General features: G+C 40.5%; 1 protein-coding gene across 2 annotated transcripts; it reads right to left on the bottom strand.

The window, feature by feature from the left end:
• Positions 1 to 533: 533 nt before the first annotated feature.
• LOC140360404 (disks large-associated protein 2) lies at positions 534 to 7,155 on the bottom strand. 2 transcript variants are annotated; one of them, XM_072445621.1, is made up of 7 exons: positions 6,945 to 7,155; positions 4,983 to 5,257; positions 4,828 to 4,913; positions 4,334 to 4,725; positions 3,837 to 3,928; positions 2,219 to 2,371; positions 534 to 1,624 (listed from the first exon to the last, which is right to left on the bottom strand). In XM_072445621.1, the coding sequence occupies exons 1-7, from the start codon at positions 7,012 to 7,014 to the stop codon at positions 1,409 to 1,411; spliced, it is 1,284 nt and encodes a 427-aa protein (XP_072301722.1). In that variant the 5' UTR covers positions 7,015 to 7,155; the 3' UTR covers positions 534 to 1,408. The 2 variants fall into 2 exon arrangements, with proteins under 2 accessions (XP_072301722.1, XP_072301716.1); XM_072445615.1 differs by having other exon boundaries at positions 4,983 to 5,341; positions 6,945 to 7,154.
• Between the last annotated feature and the right edge of the window lie 11,441 nt (positions 7,156 to 18,596).

The following is an 18,596-nucleotide window of genomic DNA, read 5'->3' as shown; positions in this document are numbered from 1 at the left end:
AAACTCATTGTTCTTGAGTCTTGGTTAACAGTACAGAATCGATTACATTTCCTCTCCAAGAAGATCTGTGCGAGGATTATGGTTCAAAAAGTACCAGATTTGTTTTGATGAAACAAACTTTGAGGGCAAAAGCATTGCAAAGATGGTCTTTTCTAAAGTCACATTTTACCACAGCTCTCAGGGGGACTGTGGGCACCATAAGGAATAAATCTCTATTAAAAAGTCCTTGAGTATGTGTGCGTGCACATAGGACAGGGTAAAGGACAACAGTTTTAGAGTAAAAAGCAGCACCATTTACTATAGTAACTGTATTCTGTTAAAGTGTCTGTTGCACCTGTCATTTCCAGACCACACATAAACATAAACTTAGAAGTAAACTAAAGGTTGGTTTTACAAACGTCCTGCACAGATCAGGACTCTCACTAACTCAAGCAGAACTGTGTGACTCTGTGCATTTGGATGGTCACTTTTCAAATAAAGAAGTCTGAACAATGTCCTCAAGAAATTAAATACAATATTGTTGAAACAGAACGTTTTCTGAAATAGTACAAATTTGTATGAGTTGTCCATAACATTCCTTGCAATTTAACTGCAACAATATCACATGAGCATCATCAACTACATTTCCCTTGGAAATACAAACATGAATATTATAAGGTGCAAATTGCATTATTCATGAAGTCACCTTGTTGGAGCAGAGGAGCATTGTCTATTGATAATTCATATTTGTTCTGCAGTGGAAATGTATCCAGCAATTGACACATCTCTGCAAAACGGAGCCCAAAGAGGATGGCGACACACGAGGGTGAGTCAATGTTCATATGAGATGGATGAAAAAGCAAGAGCAGACGCAGAAGGACCCTGACAGACCACCAGTGGGCACAGAACTCTTTTAACATCCAAACCTTTCAAATCCTGACACAAACAAATCTTAAGTTATCAAGAACATGCTCTTAAGACTTTAGGCTTTTGTGACCATAATGATATGATCCACTGAGTGACATATGATACTGGCCACTCTGTGTCCCACTTGTAATTGAACAAAAGAACACAGAGATGGATGATGTGAATGAATAGCAGCAAATTCTTTCACACATTTGAGCCCAAAGCAGCTCATTGTCCTTTCTTCTTATAATTTCATATTTGCGGCAAAACACATCTTACTGTTTATTAAATCTCTGTAATAATTCACGTTCAAAGCAGATTGGCCAACAGCAGTAGTTATTCATTAAAGTTTGGGATGAATAGAAATGATCCAATAGAGAGGGACCCTGTCCTCTGGCAGTGCTGAAAAAAGACATAAACGCACATTCCCTTGATGTGCCTTGAGTAAGTGGAGCAGCTTGTGGATGATGGATGAGGCGTGTGTGGATGGTGTTGGTGGAGATGGAGGAGATGGAGGAGCTTCTCAGAGCCTGGTCTGAGCTTCTGGGATGTAGATCTCAATACTGTCTGCACGCTCAGTGGCAGAGTTCTGTCTGAAAGAAGCTGCTCGTTTGGCTGCCATCAGGCGTCTGCGCGCCTCCGCTCGCTGACGATCCTCCAGGTCCAGAGATCTCTCTCGAGTGATGCCACCACGGCCCTTGGATGACCGCCTTGTCAGAGGTGGAGGCCACTTTGTCTCCTGAATGTGGATAAACATTGATTACATATTGTGCACTTGTTAGAGCCATCATTTAATTGATTAAGAAAATACATTTTTTGTTGAAGCATAAATAAAGTATTAAATTAATGTAATCACAATTCTAAAATCTATAAATTCATAATTTTCTAATTATTAGTTAAGTCTAAGCCTTAAGTTATATGTGTAATTTCTGTTTAACCCATGCCTTGATATGGGGCGGAAGAGGGCGGGCCAAAGAGAAGCAGGTCAAATATAATGGATAAAATGGTGTGGGAGATCGAGATCGAGTCGGAGGGTGACCGACACGGTCTTTGACCGCACATCGCCATGCACATAGATTGTTCCAAAAATAAAATAAATAAAACGCACTATGGACAGGGTGAGTTTTTTTTTTTGAAGTCAAAAGGCTATTTTGCTGTTTTTCTGCTAATATTGACTAGAAGCTAATACAGCACTCAATTTCTGGTAAAAGATGTTTCGTATTTGTGATCAGTAATTCCTTCCTTCTTAACATGAACAATAGTGGAGGGGCTTCAGTGCTTTTCATGGTGGTGAAGTAAAATCAATGCATTTGGTCAAATGTAACATGTTTACCTTCTTCTCAGGGCTCTCGACCAACTGCCAGGCATTGCTTTTGATCTGCTGGAGCTCATCAAATTTGGCAGTGACATCATCAATAGAGAGCTGCAGGAGGTCCCAGAATCCAGCCAAGTCCTGAGAGGTGGGTCTGGGCATTGCACTGGGGTCCTGCGGGAGGCAGTGATATAGTTGGTCTTTTCATTCTGTCAAACAAACTTAACACAAGGTTGGCATTGGCACAGTGTATGATCCAACCCAGAATCTGTCACAGTTGAACACAATCACTCCTTGAACAGTTTAACTCAATTCAGGAAGCCCTATCTACCATCAAACTTGTCTAAAACACCACAAAGCCAAAATAATATTGATTGGAAGTAAGAACAAGTCACTGTCTGCAAACCACATCACAAATTCCAATAAGACTAATTGAGTTTCTGAATATTACAGTAAAAAAACAATGAAGATTAGTTTCAGGTAAAACTTTGACAGTGTCAAATAGACAAACAGGCTATTATCAGGAGGCTCCGCCCCGGTGGGCAGGGCTTACTCAGAGTTGGATAAATATCTGTGTTCTCAGACTAGATCTGCAGATTGAGAATGACTCTTTTTTCTAAAACAGTGTCCAGATGACACTACTACAATGGAACACTCCTGGATGCAAGTTACGCAGTCAAAAACAAAAAGTTCCTTCACTTTTACTGCACTTTATTTCAAATGTTCTCAAATTGCTCTGCTTTACATTGTCTACATCAAACGCCCTGTTGTTTCAAACTCATCCCTGTTCTCTTCTGAAAGCTTGGAATTTTTAAATCAAAGGTAAAATCATTCATTGGCACTTTATATCTGTCAATCTTGTCCCTTAGACCTCAGCAGGGACCAGGACACTGGAGGTGGCTAAAATAAAAAAAAGGCCTAAAAAGTGTAAATTGACAAATCCTGTGCAAAGATGGAGCTGGCGTGGACACTGAAGCTTTTAATGTAAAATATTGTTTCATGATTTTCAGCCCTTTGTCCTGTAAGTAAACCCATTACAGAAAAGCTGAGGGCAATTTAACTACTGTCACTTCCAAAGTTAAATTCAGTTCATCACTCAGTCTTAAATGTTGAGAACACATCTGCACATGTGTTCTGAACCTAAAGACAACGTGATTAACTCGGGAACAAGCTAAAGAAGCACAAAGGTGTGTTATAGAGAATACTCTTAAAGCCCTGGCCCATAATGCAATCTGTGATGAAGTACTTGCCTTCTGCCTGTCTCCTCACTAACTAGAGCAGAGAGGCTGTGCATATTAAGCTTGATGAAAGTGTTTCTTTTCTACTGGGCTGTTATAATAAAACCAGTCAAATGGTATTGCATTCCATCATTCAAATATGCCATCTTATACAAATGGCATAATGTGTGCATTAAGTCTTTACACAAGGGGCTTATTCATATTAAGATAAGATAAGATAATCCTTTATTCCCATTGGGTTTGGTGCAGAGTCAGTAGTGGAACATTTGCTTTTTGAGATCTATTGAAAAGAAGCTAAAGCTGGGGCCACCTTCAATTCCATGAAATAGAAAATCTATTAGCAACTTACCCATAAGCGGCTTTTTGTTTAAAACACATAAATAGCACATTGGTCCACTCACCAGATTCTGCTGACATAGCCAGTAAAACTGCTGAAACTTTTGAGACATTAGGAGCTGAGCACTTCCCACGGCACTCCGGATTTTTCCTAAAACTGATGGACACACACAGAAAGAGAAGAGCTGGTGTCAGTACTCAGTCTGGTATGGGAGAACATGAGCGTATTTGCTCTCAAACGCTGCTGCCATCGTCACAAAGTAGTACTAGTCTGTGACGTGATCGTGGCTGCGGTGACCAAGGACTGCTGTCTAACATCCATTTGTTCTATCCATGAGTGCTCAAAAGTAAAGGGCTCAACAGACAGATTATGAAGTGCAAATTAAAAAAAGATGGTTTAGGAGAGATACATTTACAATTTTAATATAAGGTTGTTAAAAGTACCTTTAAATAATGCTGCAGTAGAAAGAAAAAAGGACAGAATTAACACACAACACAGAAAAAGCTCTTTGTGAAACATTTACAAGAAGCAAGCCATAGTTGATATCCCTGAGACACTCACTCTCCTCTGACAGGTCATGCTCCTCCGCCTCTTGCTCCATCTCTTTGCACCATCCTTCCAGCCGCTTGGTTTCATTGTGAAGAAGCTGCATAAACCAGCTGCCGTCTCTGCGGATTGGGGACACTCGGCCCGTGTCAGTGCTCTCCAGGCTGGGCTGCATGAGCCAGGGCTCGGGCTGAGGGCTGGGCCTGTGGTCCTCTCTGTAACTGAACAGTCCCTGTGTGCGCACAGTGCGTACAGCGCCGTACTGAGTGGGCGTACTGGGCTCTGAGTGGCGCCCAAAGGCTCCTCCGAACTGCAACCCTTTGTCCTCCATCGAGGGGAAACCTTCCAGCTCCAGGTCTGCCTGCACTGCTGTGGTCACACTGTTGGAGCGCTTTATTCGCCCACGCCTAAAAGTAAGAGCACAATTTGAAAAAAAGAAAAAAAAGAACAAAAAAAGCAATGTATTATCTGGGGAAAGTCTATCTTAATAAAAAAAAAAATTGAGTTACCGTTTATGATCTTCCACCTGGATCCCGATGGAGTGGAACTGAGGGAGGCCTTTAGTCTCTGTCTCAGAGTCTGTCACGGTTTCCACCTGGAAACAAACAAACATAATTTGTAAAGTTGTGTTTGTCTCGATCTCTGCATGTACTGTAGGCTTTACCTGTATTCCAATCGATGACCGCGGGGTTTTGAGGTATTCCTCAGCCTTGGACACCAGCACTGCTTTGTCGCATGTCTGGACTGAGATGTGACTGCCCAGTGATGCATGTCTCTTGCCTGCTGCAGACTCCATGGCCATGGTGACCGCCTTGGTGCTATCCAGACTGTCTGTGGAGCTGTAAATGGGGCGGCCAAGGCTGTCGGTGGTCCAGAGAGCACCCCGGGGATGCCTGCCCTCCTGGTATGCGTCCTGCGTGGACTCTGTACTGCTCTGGGCTGTCACAGAGATAATAGGCTTGGTGGTGGTGCGTGGGGGCACAGGAGGTGGAGTCTTCTTGTAACTGGGAGGATATGATACGGCTAGATAGCACAAGCGGGATGAGACAAGGACAACAAAAAACAACAGAGGATAAAACCAAAGTGTGAATGATAAAATGTAGCTTGAAGCTGAGTGCTGAGTGCTGTATATCACTATTGCACCGTAGGTTGTGGAAGGGGGAGCAGCAGATGTCAGACATGTATGTGAGCTTGTGCTGGTCACATGAAACGTGCAATAAATAAATAAACTTAAAATGACAAATATGGTAATCCACCCACTTGGCCACAACATTTGTTCAAACAAACTGAATTACTAAGCACCTTAATAAAAGTGAATGCACTGTACTGTACATTTAAATGCCGTATTTTCAGGACTATAAGTCGCACCAGCCAAAAAATGCATAATAGAGAAGAAAAAACGTATATAAGTCTCACTGGAGTATAAGTCGCATTGTTTGGGTAAATGTATTTGATAAAATCCAAGACCAAGAACAGATATTTCCTCTTGAAATGCAATTTAAAATAACAACACCTTCAGCTACATGACGCACAGACAACAAACTGTGGTAAGTGTCTGGTATGTTAACGTAACATATTAACAGTTATTCAGATAACTATAGCATAAAGAACATGCTAACAAGTTTACCAAAGCATCAGTATTACCCCAAATCACTAAATCCATTGAATTCTTCTTCCTCTGAGTCACTTCTAAACAACTCCATGTCTCCAGAGATAGAGGAAGTGCCGGTTCTTCTTCTGTGTCACTTAGAGCCTGGAGCGTCCGCTTGTGGTTGCCCGTGTGAAAATAACAAATAATGTCACATATAAGTCGCTCTGGAGTATAAGTCGCACCCGGGCCAAAATTATAAAAAAAAGGTGCGACTCATAGTCCGGAAAATACGGTATTTGGGGACTATCTCAATATGAAGAGCACACTGCCAAATGTGTTTAGTTTATGGGTGATACAATCAAAGGAAACTGTATCTGACTTACTATACTATACTTTGAATATGGCTGTAGTTCTGTGAGTGGATAACACAATTAAAGCACACAGGTGACTTACTATTTTTAAGAATTGTTTCATGGATAACTTCATCAAGCCAAAAGTTCAGCTGCACATAACTTTTGGCTGGCAGTGATTCCACCTTTATGGTAACGTCCGGTGTGTTGGGGTGAACTCATAGTGGAAGTGCATTTTCTTTACACTCTTACATTCGTGTGCCAGACAATATTCCCTTTGTTGGCAATCCCTCTGAGCTCCTCATAAAAGGTCACGTGGAAGACAATTATTACAACAGTGCTTATGAATGAACACCAGAGCGCTCAATATTAGTTATTACACACATTTCTCAACAGTCTGGGAGTAAGAGTGCCATGATTTCCTCTGGATCCTCTGTGCAATGCAAGGCCCAAGCGCTATTCATGTTTACACTCAAAAGCAAGATTTGTCCATTTAACCGTCTGCACAAACTAGAATGAGGATTATTTTAAAACAAAAGAAGGAGCATAATAAGAACTAGTGTGTCTTTAGTAGTTCCTAATTGATTTCTGCCCTTTTCTTCAGTAATTGGAGATCCAGTGCCGTACTGATGGACGGTGGCAGCTGAATAAAGACTAGCATGAGGTGTGTGTAGAACAGTGGTACCTGGCGGTGGTTGTGCTCGGTCCACACTGCACGAAGATGGGAGACGAAACTGAATCCCTGTAAACAGCATGCAGTCCAGTTATACAGGGCTCAAAGACAACTCGTCCACTTCAACAAACAGCTTTGGAAGTTTTGACAGGTGCAAATGTCACCCTCTATTTGAGTTATTTTAGGGACAGAAAACACAGGCTGTAAGAGTGAGGCGGGTGGAGGAGAAATAAAGTATCATAGGAAAAATGAGATAAATACCGGTCAATTGGATCTGGCCATGTTCATGTTCATTAACAATGAAATATTTAACAGCAGAATTAATCAGAAAAAAAACATTACTATACATTGCAAAATTGGTAATGATGGGGGAGTTTAAAGTCTGGTGTTTGTGTTTTCTGTCCCTAGTTGCTCTTCATTCGCACTTGCACACAACTCAGAGGTTTTTCTAAAAAGTTAATGCCGCCAACATTAAACTTAAAACTTAAATTGTGGATTTCACTTACTGCTTCTACTGTTTGAATATAGATTTATTTTCCTTTCAGCATGCGGACTTCTGAGTTATATGTATAGGATATATGATAAAATCTGGATCATGATGACTGTAGTCGAAGCCGCTGTTATTATTGATCATTTCTGTGTGGTCTTTATGGCTTATGGCTCAATAAGCGCACGTTACCGTCCTGGTGTATTTGTTGCGTACCACACGGTTTCGTCCAGTAACTGAAATGGTTTAGAGCGGCGCAAGGGAAATGCCCAGTCCAGGTCTTATCATGTATCCTTAGTTTCTTATGGCAACAATGACTCCACATTGCACATCATAAAAACATGCAATAGTGTACGTTCACCAGAGACATACCTGCAAACGTGTACCCAAAAAGGGAAAAAATAATGTTTTCCTGTAGATCAAGAGCTAAAACATAGCCCCAATAGAAGTAGAAAACGAGTAGAAAAGATCTGTAGCTACATTATTGGATCCTTTTGATTTACTATGATCCAAACACATGATTCAATTATAAAATCAAGCCAAATAGATCAGAGGATTTCAAAACTTTTTTAAGTTTTGTCACACTATCATCAAAATGAATGCTCGCTAATTTTTTTTTTTTTTTTTTAATCGATCGTGGTTTAACGTACCCCCAATTTACACAGAATATGTTGCACGTGCGGCTCTTCGTTGGAACATGCATAGAGTGAACAGACCAGATGGATGGATACACGAATAGGACCGCACAACTAAATCAATGTACATGTGTAAATGGGGGGTCACTACCATGTATATCTGTGAAACATTAACAGTTAAGGTCAAAGCCACACTATTAATTGTTTTTTCTGAAATTCACATGAACGTTGCGAATAACATGGAACTTACCCAGGCAAAACGTTCTAAACTGAACTGGTCTCCGTAATGCAACAACGCTTAAACATCTATAACAAACTTCTCTTTATCAGAGCTTTTTGTGAGATCACCTGCACAACAACAGATTTTATACTCTTATGATTTCTGTCTGAACATCAAAGTCACATCTTAAAGCTGTTATAGTGGCTGTTACAATTCAAGTTCACACTTTGTTGCATGAATGAAGTCATTTCTTCACAGTGCACGCCGCTTATTTTGCACTGTAAACTAGTTTAGACAAAATAAAAATTGTCTGTGATTCCAAATAAATAATAAATTGATTGATAAATAGAAACGTGCAGAATATAAAATGTGACTTTGTGTATCTTGCAGAGCATAAGCGACACTCGTTGTTCAGCATTTGAAAAATTCACTTGTCCTTTAGTTTCCAACTTAAATTTGTGAAACACAGTTCTATCCCTTTCCGGCCCGACTCGCTCCACTTGTGCCTTGTTGTGTACTCAGGCTGGTGACATGTTTGTCCCACTGAGGTCGGGACCATTTATGGCTTAATGGTGAGCAATGACTGACAGGCTGAATGAAATGAGCATGGAGGCTGGAGATGTAACAAATGGACATAACACATCTGGGACTATGGGTTCAAGAGAGTTGATTTGTAGTAGACAAGTGCCCACGTGAAACAGAGCTACAACTAGGATTCTGTCATTTAACAATTGTTTTTTATGCAGAGATATGCAGCTAATAAAATGTAGCATAATTCTGTTTGGTACAAAAGTTTGTACCAGTTGGCATCACTTATTATTACTATTGTGGAAAACATTGACTGTACAGTGAGTGCTTTTTAAATATTTAAAATACCAGGACCCTTAATGCAGCTGTACTCTTACATATAATGTATAACGGTAGATAAATGAAAAGGGCTCTTGTGTGACTGGATGGGATGGTTTGACAGAGGGCGTATGGACTTTGGATTGTGTCTATGGCAGTTGACATTTGAGTCAGAAACAACTCCACAGTAAAACAAGCGTTTCCTATTCATTCACATACATGTATACATACAGTGGCCCCCGTGGATGCAGGGTGGATTTACCTCTGTTTTCTGTTACAAAGGACAATTACCTATTGATTCAAAACTATGTCATATTAGCTTCTTATGTACATACATAATATACATGATTAATTTGATTCCATATCAATATACCCAACAGCCAGAGGGGGTCAGTAAAGCATTGATAATTAAAAGCACCTTGAAAGTTGCCTTGGAGTCATTGCTAGTTTTAGTTTGACTGTCTATATTTCAGGATTTAGCTCGATCTGTGGGAATGAGAACTGTTGCACTAGGAATTATATATTTTCTGTCTGTCTTGATTCTCTTTGATTAAACTGAACCAAATGAATACAATTAAAGAAAATGATCAATGAATTTGAACAGAATTATAACTTTAAAATATAGGAAAAACTAAACAAAAAACAAATTAGGAGAAGCATATGTTGTTGTTGTTGTTGTTCTTTACTTAGTTGCCAAATGTAATCCTACTTGAACAGGTTGTTTACCTCTGTTCAAATGCAGTAGAAGCACTAGCAGTGACCTAGAGTCAGAAAGAACTCAATATCTCCGTCTGTCTACTGCTGATAACATGTGCTATGTTAAGAGTTCAACTTAGAAGCAGACAAACACATTTAAATGTAGGGTACTTATGGCAAGCAAATAACATTTGTCTTATTTTTACTAAGTGACAAACATTGACACAAAATAGACAAAATGCATGACCAACATAGAAAAAAAGGTATAATAAACTGGTTCCCTACCAGACCTACCGTACTCTCTACGCCCCTCTAAGCTACGGGCGCCTAAAATGACAAATACAAATAGAAAAAAAATAAAAAATAAAAAAAAAGATGATAGCTTAGTACAAAGCATTGGATTTCATTGTGATGCTCAGAATGTCAGACAGTGCTTTACCCATGCTGTGTGTCTCGTGTTGTGTGCTCTGGAAGTCCTCACGGTAAAGCTATGAGCCCCATTTTCATTTCAAATACAGTAGTATACGGTCATTGCTCAACAATGAAAGGTTAATACACAAAATTATAGTCACCACAAGAACCATCAAATACTTTAGTTTAATTTGTTCAAACGAAGTATTAACTGTAAATGACAAAATAAGCTTCACTAAACAATGCCATTTAAGATCCCTGAAAATTGGAATATGGCTGATGCAAAACAGTGAAATACATTAATTTCAAGATAAAGGCAGAGAAGAACATAATTTGAAACAATGTATTTTCCTCCCAAAACTATTGTATGTGACACAGTTGCTTCAAATCTCCAAACAGGAACAAATAAACCACTACAATAAACATTTAGATTTGTACAGTATAATATGATTGTATGGTGAAAAAATAATTATTTAATCCAAGATAACATTTTTATAATTTATAAAGTTGTAATAATTTTTATACTTTATAATATAGAGTAATAGATAGTGTACACGCAAGATAGTTTGCTCAAGAGGTCTGCTACATTTAAATGAATGGGCTTGTTCTTTGGGCTAAACAATAAAGCAACTAAGATTAACAATACCATGTAATTTCAATTCCGTATTAATAGAAATTTACAATGTTTATCCACAGGTAATAATTGATCTATTTACTATGACGTATACAAAAAAAAAAGTTTTTAGGTTGTGTATAGTTAAGTTATAGTCAGGCTATAAAATCTTTCACGGTGGGTTTCTTTTTTAAGACATATGGACAAGGAGATGGTAATTTAATTATCCCTATAAAATAAAAAATAAAAAATAAAATAAATGAAAAATAAAGAAATACCACAGTTGTAGTGAACAAAACGTATCATAGAATTGATGCATGGATTTTCACCTGATTCCTTTCCTCTCAGTCAGACGGCTGCTCAACAGTGACTGGTCATTAGCTGCTGCCTGCAGCTTCTAATATCACTTAACTAAAGTGAAGTATCTGGCTATAGAAGTAAAACCACTAAATATCTCCTTGCAATGTTTGTTTATAGATCAGCGTGCTAGACCAATTAAACGCCCTGCGTTTGTAATTAGGACATTATACAATTCGAACAAGAATGCATTTATGTCGCTGGCAAGCATTTTTAATGGCATGATATTACTGCTTAACTATGTTGTCTTGTCAGTAGTAGTAACATTAAACCTATAACCTTGCAAAGTGTGGCAAGGTTATAGGTTTAAAACCTCAATACCAATATTTTCTACAAACACTACTCCATTCTCAGCCTTTAAACATGGTTATTATGAAGGCTTGACACATAGAACAGATTTTGCATAGAATGTATGAATGAAGATTGGAGACATCATAACTGGCCACTCTTAAGCACCTTTAGATTAGTTTGTTCCCCAAAACAATGGGAAACAAAGTGAAACAATAGAATAAGGAATACAACTATAAACATTCATTATATACCTCAAAAGTTATATAGTATTTTATACTATTTAAAAAAAATCTGTAATTCACATACTATATTCTAATATACACTAAATGCAGTCACAGTCATATGCCCTGTACTAAATAATGATATGCTAATCCAAGCTTGGACTCGAAATAAAATTACAGTTTATTTTTGGCGACGGTAAGTATTTAAGGACAATAGGGACTAATTACATATTGCAGTCAGTTCGATTTTTTTTTTAAATGATGATTATATCTTAATTGTTATTGTTGAATTATCATCTTTTCAAAATGCCACATTCTCTAGTATTGCCTTGCTGTTGCAGAGTGCAGTGATGGAGGTTCTCCGCCTTCGTAATGCTTTTTAGTCAGGACAAAGCACTTTCTACATAGACTGTATATAAGTGGACAGCATTCCAAAAATGAAAGTGAGCTCAGGCGCAAATTGGCTCCTTCAAGCCTGACTCCCATTCACTTTTTATTGAAATATTGGCACCAGTTTCCTCGTAACTGCTGCTTTGAGTCTCAACCTTTCATATTTTTCCAATTGCAGTTTTACATCAGTCAAGTGGCAGTGTGTGGTAGTGCTGGGGTCTAAAATGTAATCCCTCTATCTATGTCATCAAAAAGCGACATTCCAATGACCCTGTCCCAATACTCGAGCTACGCACTACACACTTGACTGAAGTGGGCATTTTCTGAAAGTGTAGGAAGTTGCACAAGGTCGCACAAGGTCGCACAGGAGGTAAACGTGACAATTGGAACTATCAGCACTTCAAAGCATCGCAAATGTGATAAAGAAAAACTGCTGCTCAAATGAATCAAAAAGTCACATTCCACTCTGACCATTTATTAAATTGCCCTCAAACAAATCAGAACAGGGCTTAAAATGTTTAATGTTGTTGGTTTTACAGTTGCATATTTATTTGAAATATTATTATCAGTGTAACTGTTAAGACATTCCTTTCCATATTCCGTAAGCGCTCGCTGCTAAGTTGTAAAGGTACAAGCATTTCAGTGAAAAGCACTGTGGGAAATGCACAAGCGCAAGAGTTTGTACAAGGCCAATTTATACACATCTGACAGTTTAAACAATAATTTAACAAAATAAAGGAGTCATTAGCTATTATTATTTGTCAAATGATAACAAGTTGGTAATTGATGTGTTTTTTTGCTCTTTGTTTACAGTATGGTTGCTAGGGAACAGTTTTAGGGAATTACCCCCTCCTATGTCACATCTGCTGCCCAATTCCAACCAGGAAGTAACATTATATCATCAAAATTGTCAAACGGGAAAAATAGGTAAGGTTTGTAGTAAAAGCATAAGCATGTTCAGTACAATGTGTAGTCTGACCCAGGGGTGTCAACCGCCAAGGGCCGAATTTCAACACTATTTCATTATAAAAAATAAATAGCTTCATATAGCCTAGTAATAGTTATTTGTGCACACTGTTGCACAAATCTGCAGCAGGTGAAAGACTGAGTCCATATTCATGCATCAGCAGCAGAAACAGGAATATGGACTTGTGATATGATTTCTGATAACTCAAACTCAATATGAGCTCACTGTTTTTATAGTTTAAGTTTAGTGAGAATAAACTCTTCCTGTAGTGACTCAAATGAGTGCATTCTGATTGTATTCAGTTTCCAGCTCTTCAGTCACGACACAGTCAGAGCTCACAGCAGTTTCACTCTGTAATGTTAATGCTTTATTATTTATTTGTATCTAATATATAATATATAATATCTTTATTAGAGACACAGGTGAAAACACTGGTTGAATAGCTTAAAGAAAATAAGAATACTGTAAATTACAATAGTGTTTACAGTATGTTTTTACACGCTGACCTGTGTTTTTTAACCTCTGATCATCCTGATCTGTCCAGGTTTGCACTGGTTTGGATGTTTTCCTCTCAGAGCATCATCACAGAAGTTTGTTTTCTTGTTGTTAGCTCCACATTAGCGCCATTTTTAGCACAGATCTAACGTCCACAAAACCATCTCTGTTCTCTCTTCCACATGTTTACAAAAACCACAAGTCTCTTTCCCCGCTCATAACCCTCTAATCAAGTCAAATATGTTAAGTTTTGTGTACGTCCTGCACTGCACGAGACGCTCCAGCAGCACAACAGCGCTGAGCAGTCCAGGGGAGGGGCGGGCACTGCAAAGGATTGTGAGACATGGAGTTCTATCGGTCAAAAATGAATACCTATAACAATAGAAATGATTGCAGGCCGGATTAAAACATCTGGGGGGCAGATTTATGTTTGGCACCACTGGTCTAACTTGTCATATGTACGCTACTTTAAAATTTTAGTTTTGTCAGATGATCCTTGTGTTTTTATTTTGCCATTGTCTTTGTAAATCAAGATAGGAACAATGATAAATAACCAATCAGGTGCTTTCTTTCCCCGAGGTCGGCTCCATCTCACAATAGTAACAGGTTTGATTGACAGTTAGCATGGCTTCAGGTCAGGGAACAAGGAGGAGCTGAGGACTGTGCAGAAGGAGCTGAGGAGGAAGATCAGGCAGGCTGAGGCCGGCTACAAGAGGAGGATGGAGGAGCAACTGCAGCAAAAGAACATTCAGGGAGTGTGGAGGAGCCTGAAAACCATCTCGGGCTTCAAAATCCTCCCTGCCCAGACAGAGGGGGATCTACAGTGGGTGAATGATTTAAATGCTCACTTCTTGAGGCTTGATCGGTCACCCGCCCCTGCCCCTGCACAGCTACATGCTCCCTCTTCCACAGCTGGACAATGCCCTGCATCTGTTCCTCTTCACTTATCTGCCCCGGACCATCAGCTCCCCACTTCGCCTGGACTCACCCATCCCCCCAGCACACGGTCCCCCTGCCAACCACTGACTGTCACAGCAGCACAGGTGAGGAGTGAGCTGAAGAGGATTAAAGTGAGGAAGGCAGCAGGACCTGATGGCATCAGCCCCAGGCTCCTTAAGTCCTGCGCAGATGAACTGTGTGGAGTTATGGAGCATGTCTTCAACATGAGCCTGAAGCTGAGGGTGGTACCACAGGTCTGGAAGACCTCCTGTCTGGTACCTGTGCCTAAGACACCGCGCCCCAAAGACCTCAACAGCTTCAGGCCAGTGGCTCTCACGTCCCACCTGATGAAGACACTGGAGCGGCTAGTCCTGGACCACCTCCGCTCCACCGTGAGCTCAGCCATGGACCCGCTGCAGTTTGCATATCGGTCTGGCATCGGAGTGGAAGACGCCGTCATCTCCCTGCTGCACCGCTCTCTCTCTCACCTGGAAAAGCCTGGCAGCTCTTTCCAGCGCCTTCAACACCATCCAGCCGCTGCTCCTGAGGGACAAGCTGGAGACGGCTGGTGTGGAGTATGACCTGGCAGAGTGGATCCTGGACTACCTCACAGACCGACCCCAGTTTGTGAGAGACCGGAACTGTGTGTCTGACACTCGGACCTGCAGTGTGGGGGCGCCCCAGGGCACTGTCCTCGCGCCCTTTCTCTTCACCCTTTACACTGCAGACTTCAGACATGACACGGACAGCTGTGTCCTGCAGAAGTTCTCTGACGACTCTGCCATCATCGGACTCATCACGGACGACGATGACGCGGAGTACAGAGGACTGGCGCAGGACTTTGTGGACTGGTGTCAGCGGAACCACCTCCTCATCAACGCGGGGAAGACCAAGGAGATGGTGGTGGATTTCTGCAGACGCCACCCCACTGCCCCCTCACCAGTGAACATCCAGGGACGGGACATTGAGAGAGTGGACTCATACAAGTACCTGGGTGTTCATCTGAACCACAAACTGGACTGGACTCATAACACAGACGCACTGTACAGGAAGAGCCAGAGTCGGCTATACCTCCTGAGGAGACTCAGGTCTTTTGGAGTGACAGGGCCACTCCTGAAGACCTTCTACGACTCTGTGGTGGCATCAGCTCCTGTACGGTGTGGCCTGCTGGAGCAGCAGCATCACAGAGAGGGAGAGGAAGAGGCTGGACAGAGTCATCAAGAAGTCCAGCTCCGTCCTGGGCTGTGCTCTGGACTCGGTGCAGGAGGTGGGGGACAGGAGGGTCCTGGCAAGATTCACATCTATGCTGGACCATGAGTGTCACCCCCTGCAGGACACTCTGTCCGCTCTGGAGAGCAGCTTCAGTGAGAGACTGATCCACCCTCGCTGTGTGAAGGAAAGGTTCCGTAGGTCTTTCCTTCCTGCTGCTGTCAGACTTTATAACAAACACTGTTAGTACTGAACACTCGCAATACTGACCTTAACTAATACTGATGTGCAATTCTGTCATATGTGCAATTGCTGTTGGAATTCATGTGTAATTCATGTGCAATTGCTGTGAAATTCATGTGCAATCAATGTGCTGTCGTGACACATATTCATGTGCAATTACTGTCGTGATCACATGCAATGGTATTTATGTATTTATTTTATTTATTTATAGGAGATCTTCTACTGAAAGTGTTTTTCAAACTTCCTATAAGTGATCTGTTCTTCTGTATCTACCTGCGTTGCACCAATGAAATTTCCCCATGTGGGACAATAAAGGAATATCTTATCTTATCTTATCTTGTTGCCAAGCACCCGCCCCATTTTGAGCCTATACATCCGGTAGCTTTCAGTCCACCGAACATGCGGAGTAATGATTTTTTTTCCTGTGCTAGGAGCACATGTGACCACTCTGGCCAATCAGAGGAGAGCTACTAGAGCAGAGCGAGCTGAAACTAAAGAAAACTGAAGGATTTTCCACTCAGAAAAAGTTTATGAAAATTGGCAAAAATAGCCACAAATCCGACCTTAGTGAAAGCTGTAGGTCGCCTGACAGCCAAACATGGGCAGTTTGTTTTTAGATTGCACTCTATGAAAAAAATACTTTCTGGACCGTGGATGATTTTTTGTCACTGCAGTTCCAATGGACTGGCCACTAGTCCAACACACAACAATTTTAAGCTTGCAGATAAATAATGATCCATGGCAGTACCCTATCCAGATAATGATATAGATCCATGGTAGAAACCAGTGTTACAAGCAGGAGCAGGCGTGCACCTGCTACAACCTTGCTCCTCATTGGCTCTGTGGTTGCCGTAAAATGTGCACTCGGATTTCAAATATGGAACTTGGCTCCACATTAGTTGCTAAAACTGCTAGCTGTGATTGCTTCTATCCATGGGTTTCACTCATGTGACTCATTTGCTATCACTGCCATTTTGAAGACGTCACTGCATGCTGTTGCCGCTCTGCTGTTAGATAGAAAAGCAAAATTGAAAATGAAAAGGGTTGATACTTGAAGAAGACCGAAGTTATGGGCTTTGCTCCTTATCTACAGCAGTGGGTCGCTGACAACACATACAAGCGTCAACAACTTGCTACAACAAACTGTTGTAGACACATCTACGCTTCCTCGTCTACAAGTCCTCTGCCCTGGACAAGCCCCCAAAGCTTTCAAGAGCACGGCCTTTGTGTGAGTGACGTCTAATCCTAAAATATATAACACTTGGACAGTTGTTTGCAGGTGGGCTACCATTTATCAGCATAGCCACACAATATGTATACTAGCATTAGCCAGCTGCTATCTACCTGAAACAAACAGCTCAGCACTCAGTCTGGAGCGATGTCTGTAAGTCCACTGGTCCCTCCTGACCACAGTAATACATTTCTGGTGACAAACCAGGTTTTGGGAATGTCACAGAAGAGAAATTATTTATTTTGAGACCCACAGTGAGCCATGCAGTGAGCATGCGGCTTTCATATTCAAGATGGCAGTAGCAACGAGTGTTTGGACCCAAGAATAGAGCTCTTCCATGTGTCATCACGCTATCCCAGCATGCACTACCCAACGCCACACTGGCAGTGATGAAGGCAGGGAATTTGCATTTAAACCAATGGTGTCAGCAGCAATTATAAGACATTATCAGAATTTCAGAAATTGTGGATTATTTTTGTCTACCGGGAAGTACAAATGATCGATTGATGTTTTGTTTTTGTTTTTTACCGGATTGACAAAGCTCCAGATCGACGAGAGAAGTGGATTTCTGCTTTCAAACGGACTAGTCGTGAGTCAAGCCTCAAATTAAGAGTTACAAATGTATTTCTGCATTAATTTGGATTTTCATTTGGAGAAAATTTACCCATTGTCTCATAACGATTCAAAATCTTTATTAAGATTGTTTAATTGGAAATTCTAATCATATTGTATCCATAGTATATTGGATTTGGAAAATTCATTCTGTCTTCTTTTACAATTAAATTGAACCTTTCTTCTATTAGGACAGTGACATGTTTGGACTTCGCCATCGTCAGAGGTCTGAGTTTAAACTGTTTGCATAATAAACTGTCTAAAATCATAAACTAAAGTTGAACCAATGATTTTCAGGTGTTTATTACATTGACATGAATGAATTAGCCTGCTGTCATGTATATAGCTTCACACATTTGTTTTTAGTTTTATCAATATCACATAATTTCAATGATCAGTATCAGTAAACGTAGTGTGTACAAGGTTTTATAATAAAGTGTATTTCTCACAAACACCAGGGATATTTTTTGATTACATTAGAAGGTGTAAAGCAAATCAGATTTAGGGGGTAATCTACGCAATCTTAACTCTTTTAGTTTTAAGATGTAATGCTATTTACTGCTTCAATTAATGACAAAAATAAACTAAAAAATCTAAATTTCAGGCTTGATGCCATTCATTACTGCAGTTTGTTGCCTGCCGTAATGGCGTCCTCAACAAATGTAGTCGCATGAATGAACAGTTTAGTGTAACTTTGTCCACTTCTATACACAGTCCATGGTTCTAGTCTAAACTTATGAGCCTAACCACTGGGTAATGATGATTGAGGGCTTAGTCAGTGGTTATACTGTAATTAGAACA

The sequence above is a fragment of the Eucyclogobius newberryi genome, unplaced genomic scaffold (assembly GCF_026437365.1).
Source record: "Eucyclogobius newberryi isolate DKJ021-1_F unplaced genomic scaffold, fEucNew1.0.hap1 SCAF_1, whole genome shotgun sequence".
NCBI classification, from domain to species: Eukaryota; Metazoa; Chordata; class Actinopteri; order Gobiiformes; family Gobiidae; genus Eucyclogobius; species Eucyclogobius newberryi.
This window is presented reverse-complemented; position numbering and strand designations above follow the sequence as displayed.

What these genes read in the sequence shown, in the direction of transcription:
- LOC140360404 (XM_072445615.1), bottom strand. Translation starts at nt 7,014, where the DNA reads ATGCTGTTTACAGGGATTCAGTTTCGTCTCCCATCTTCGTGCAGTGTG. An exon ending in CCGAGCACAACCACCGCCAG is followed by an intron (nt 5,342 to 6,944) that starts GTACCACTGTTC and finishes TGTGCTATCTAG; the next exon opens with CCGTATCATATCCTCCCAGT. An exon ending in TCGAGAGCCCTGAGAAGAAG is followed by an intron (nt 1,625 to 2,218) that starts GTAAACATGTTA and finishes ATCCACATTCAG; the next exon opens with GAGACAAAGTGGCCTCCACC.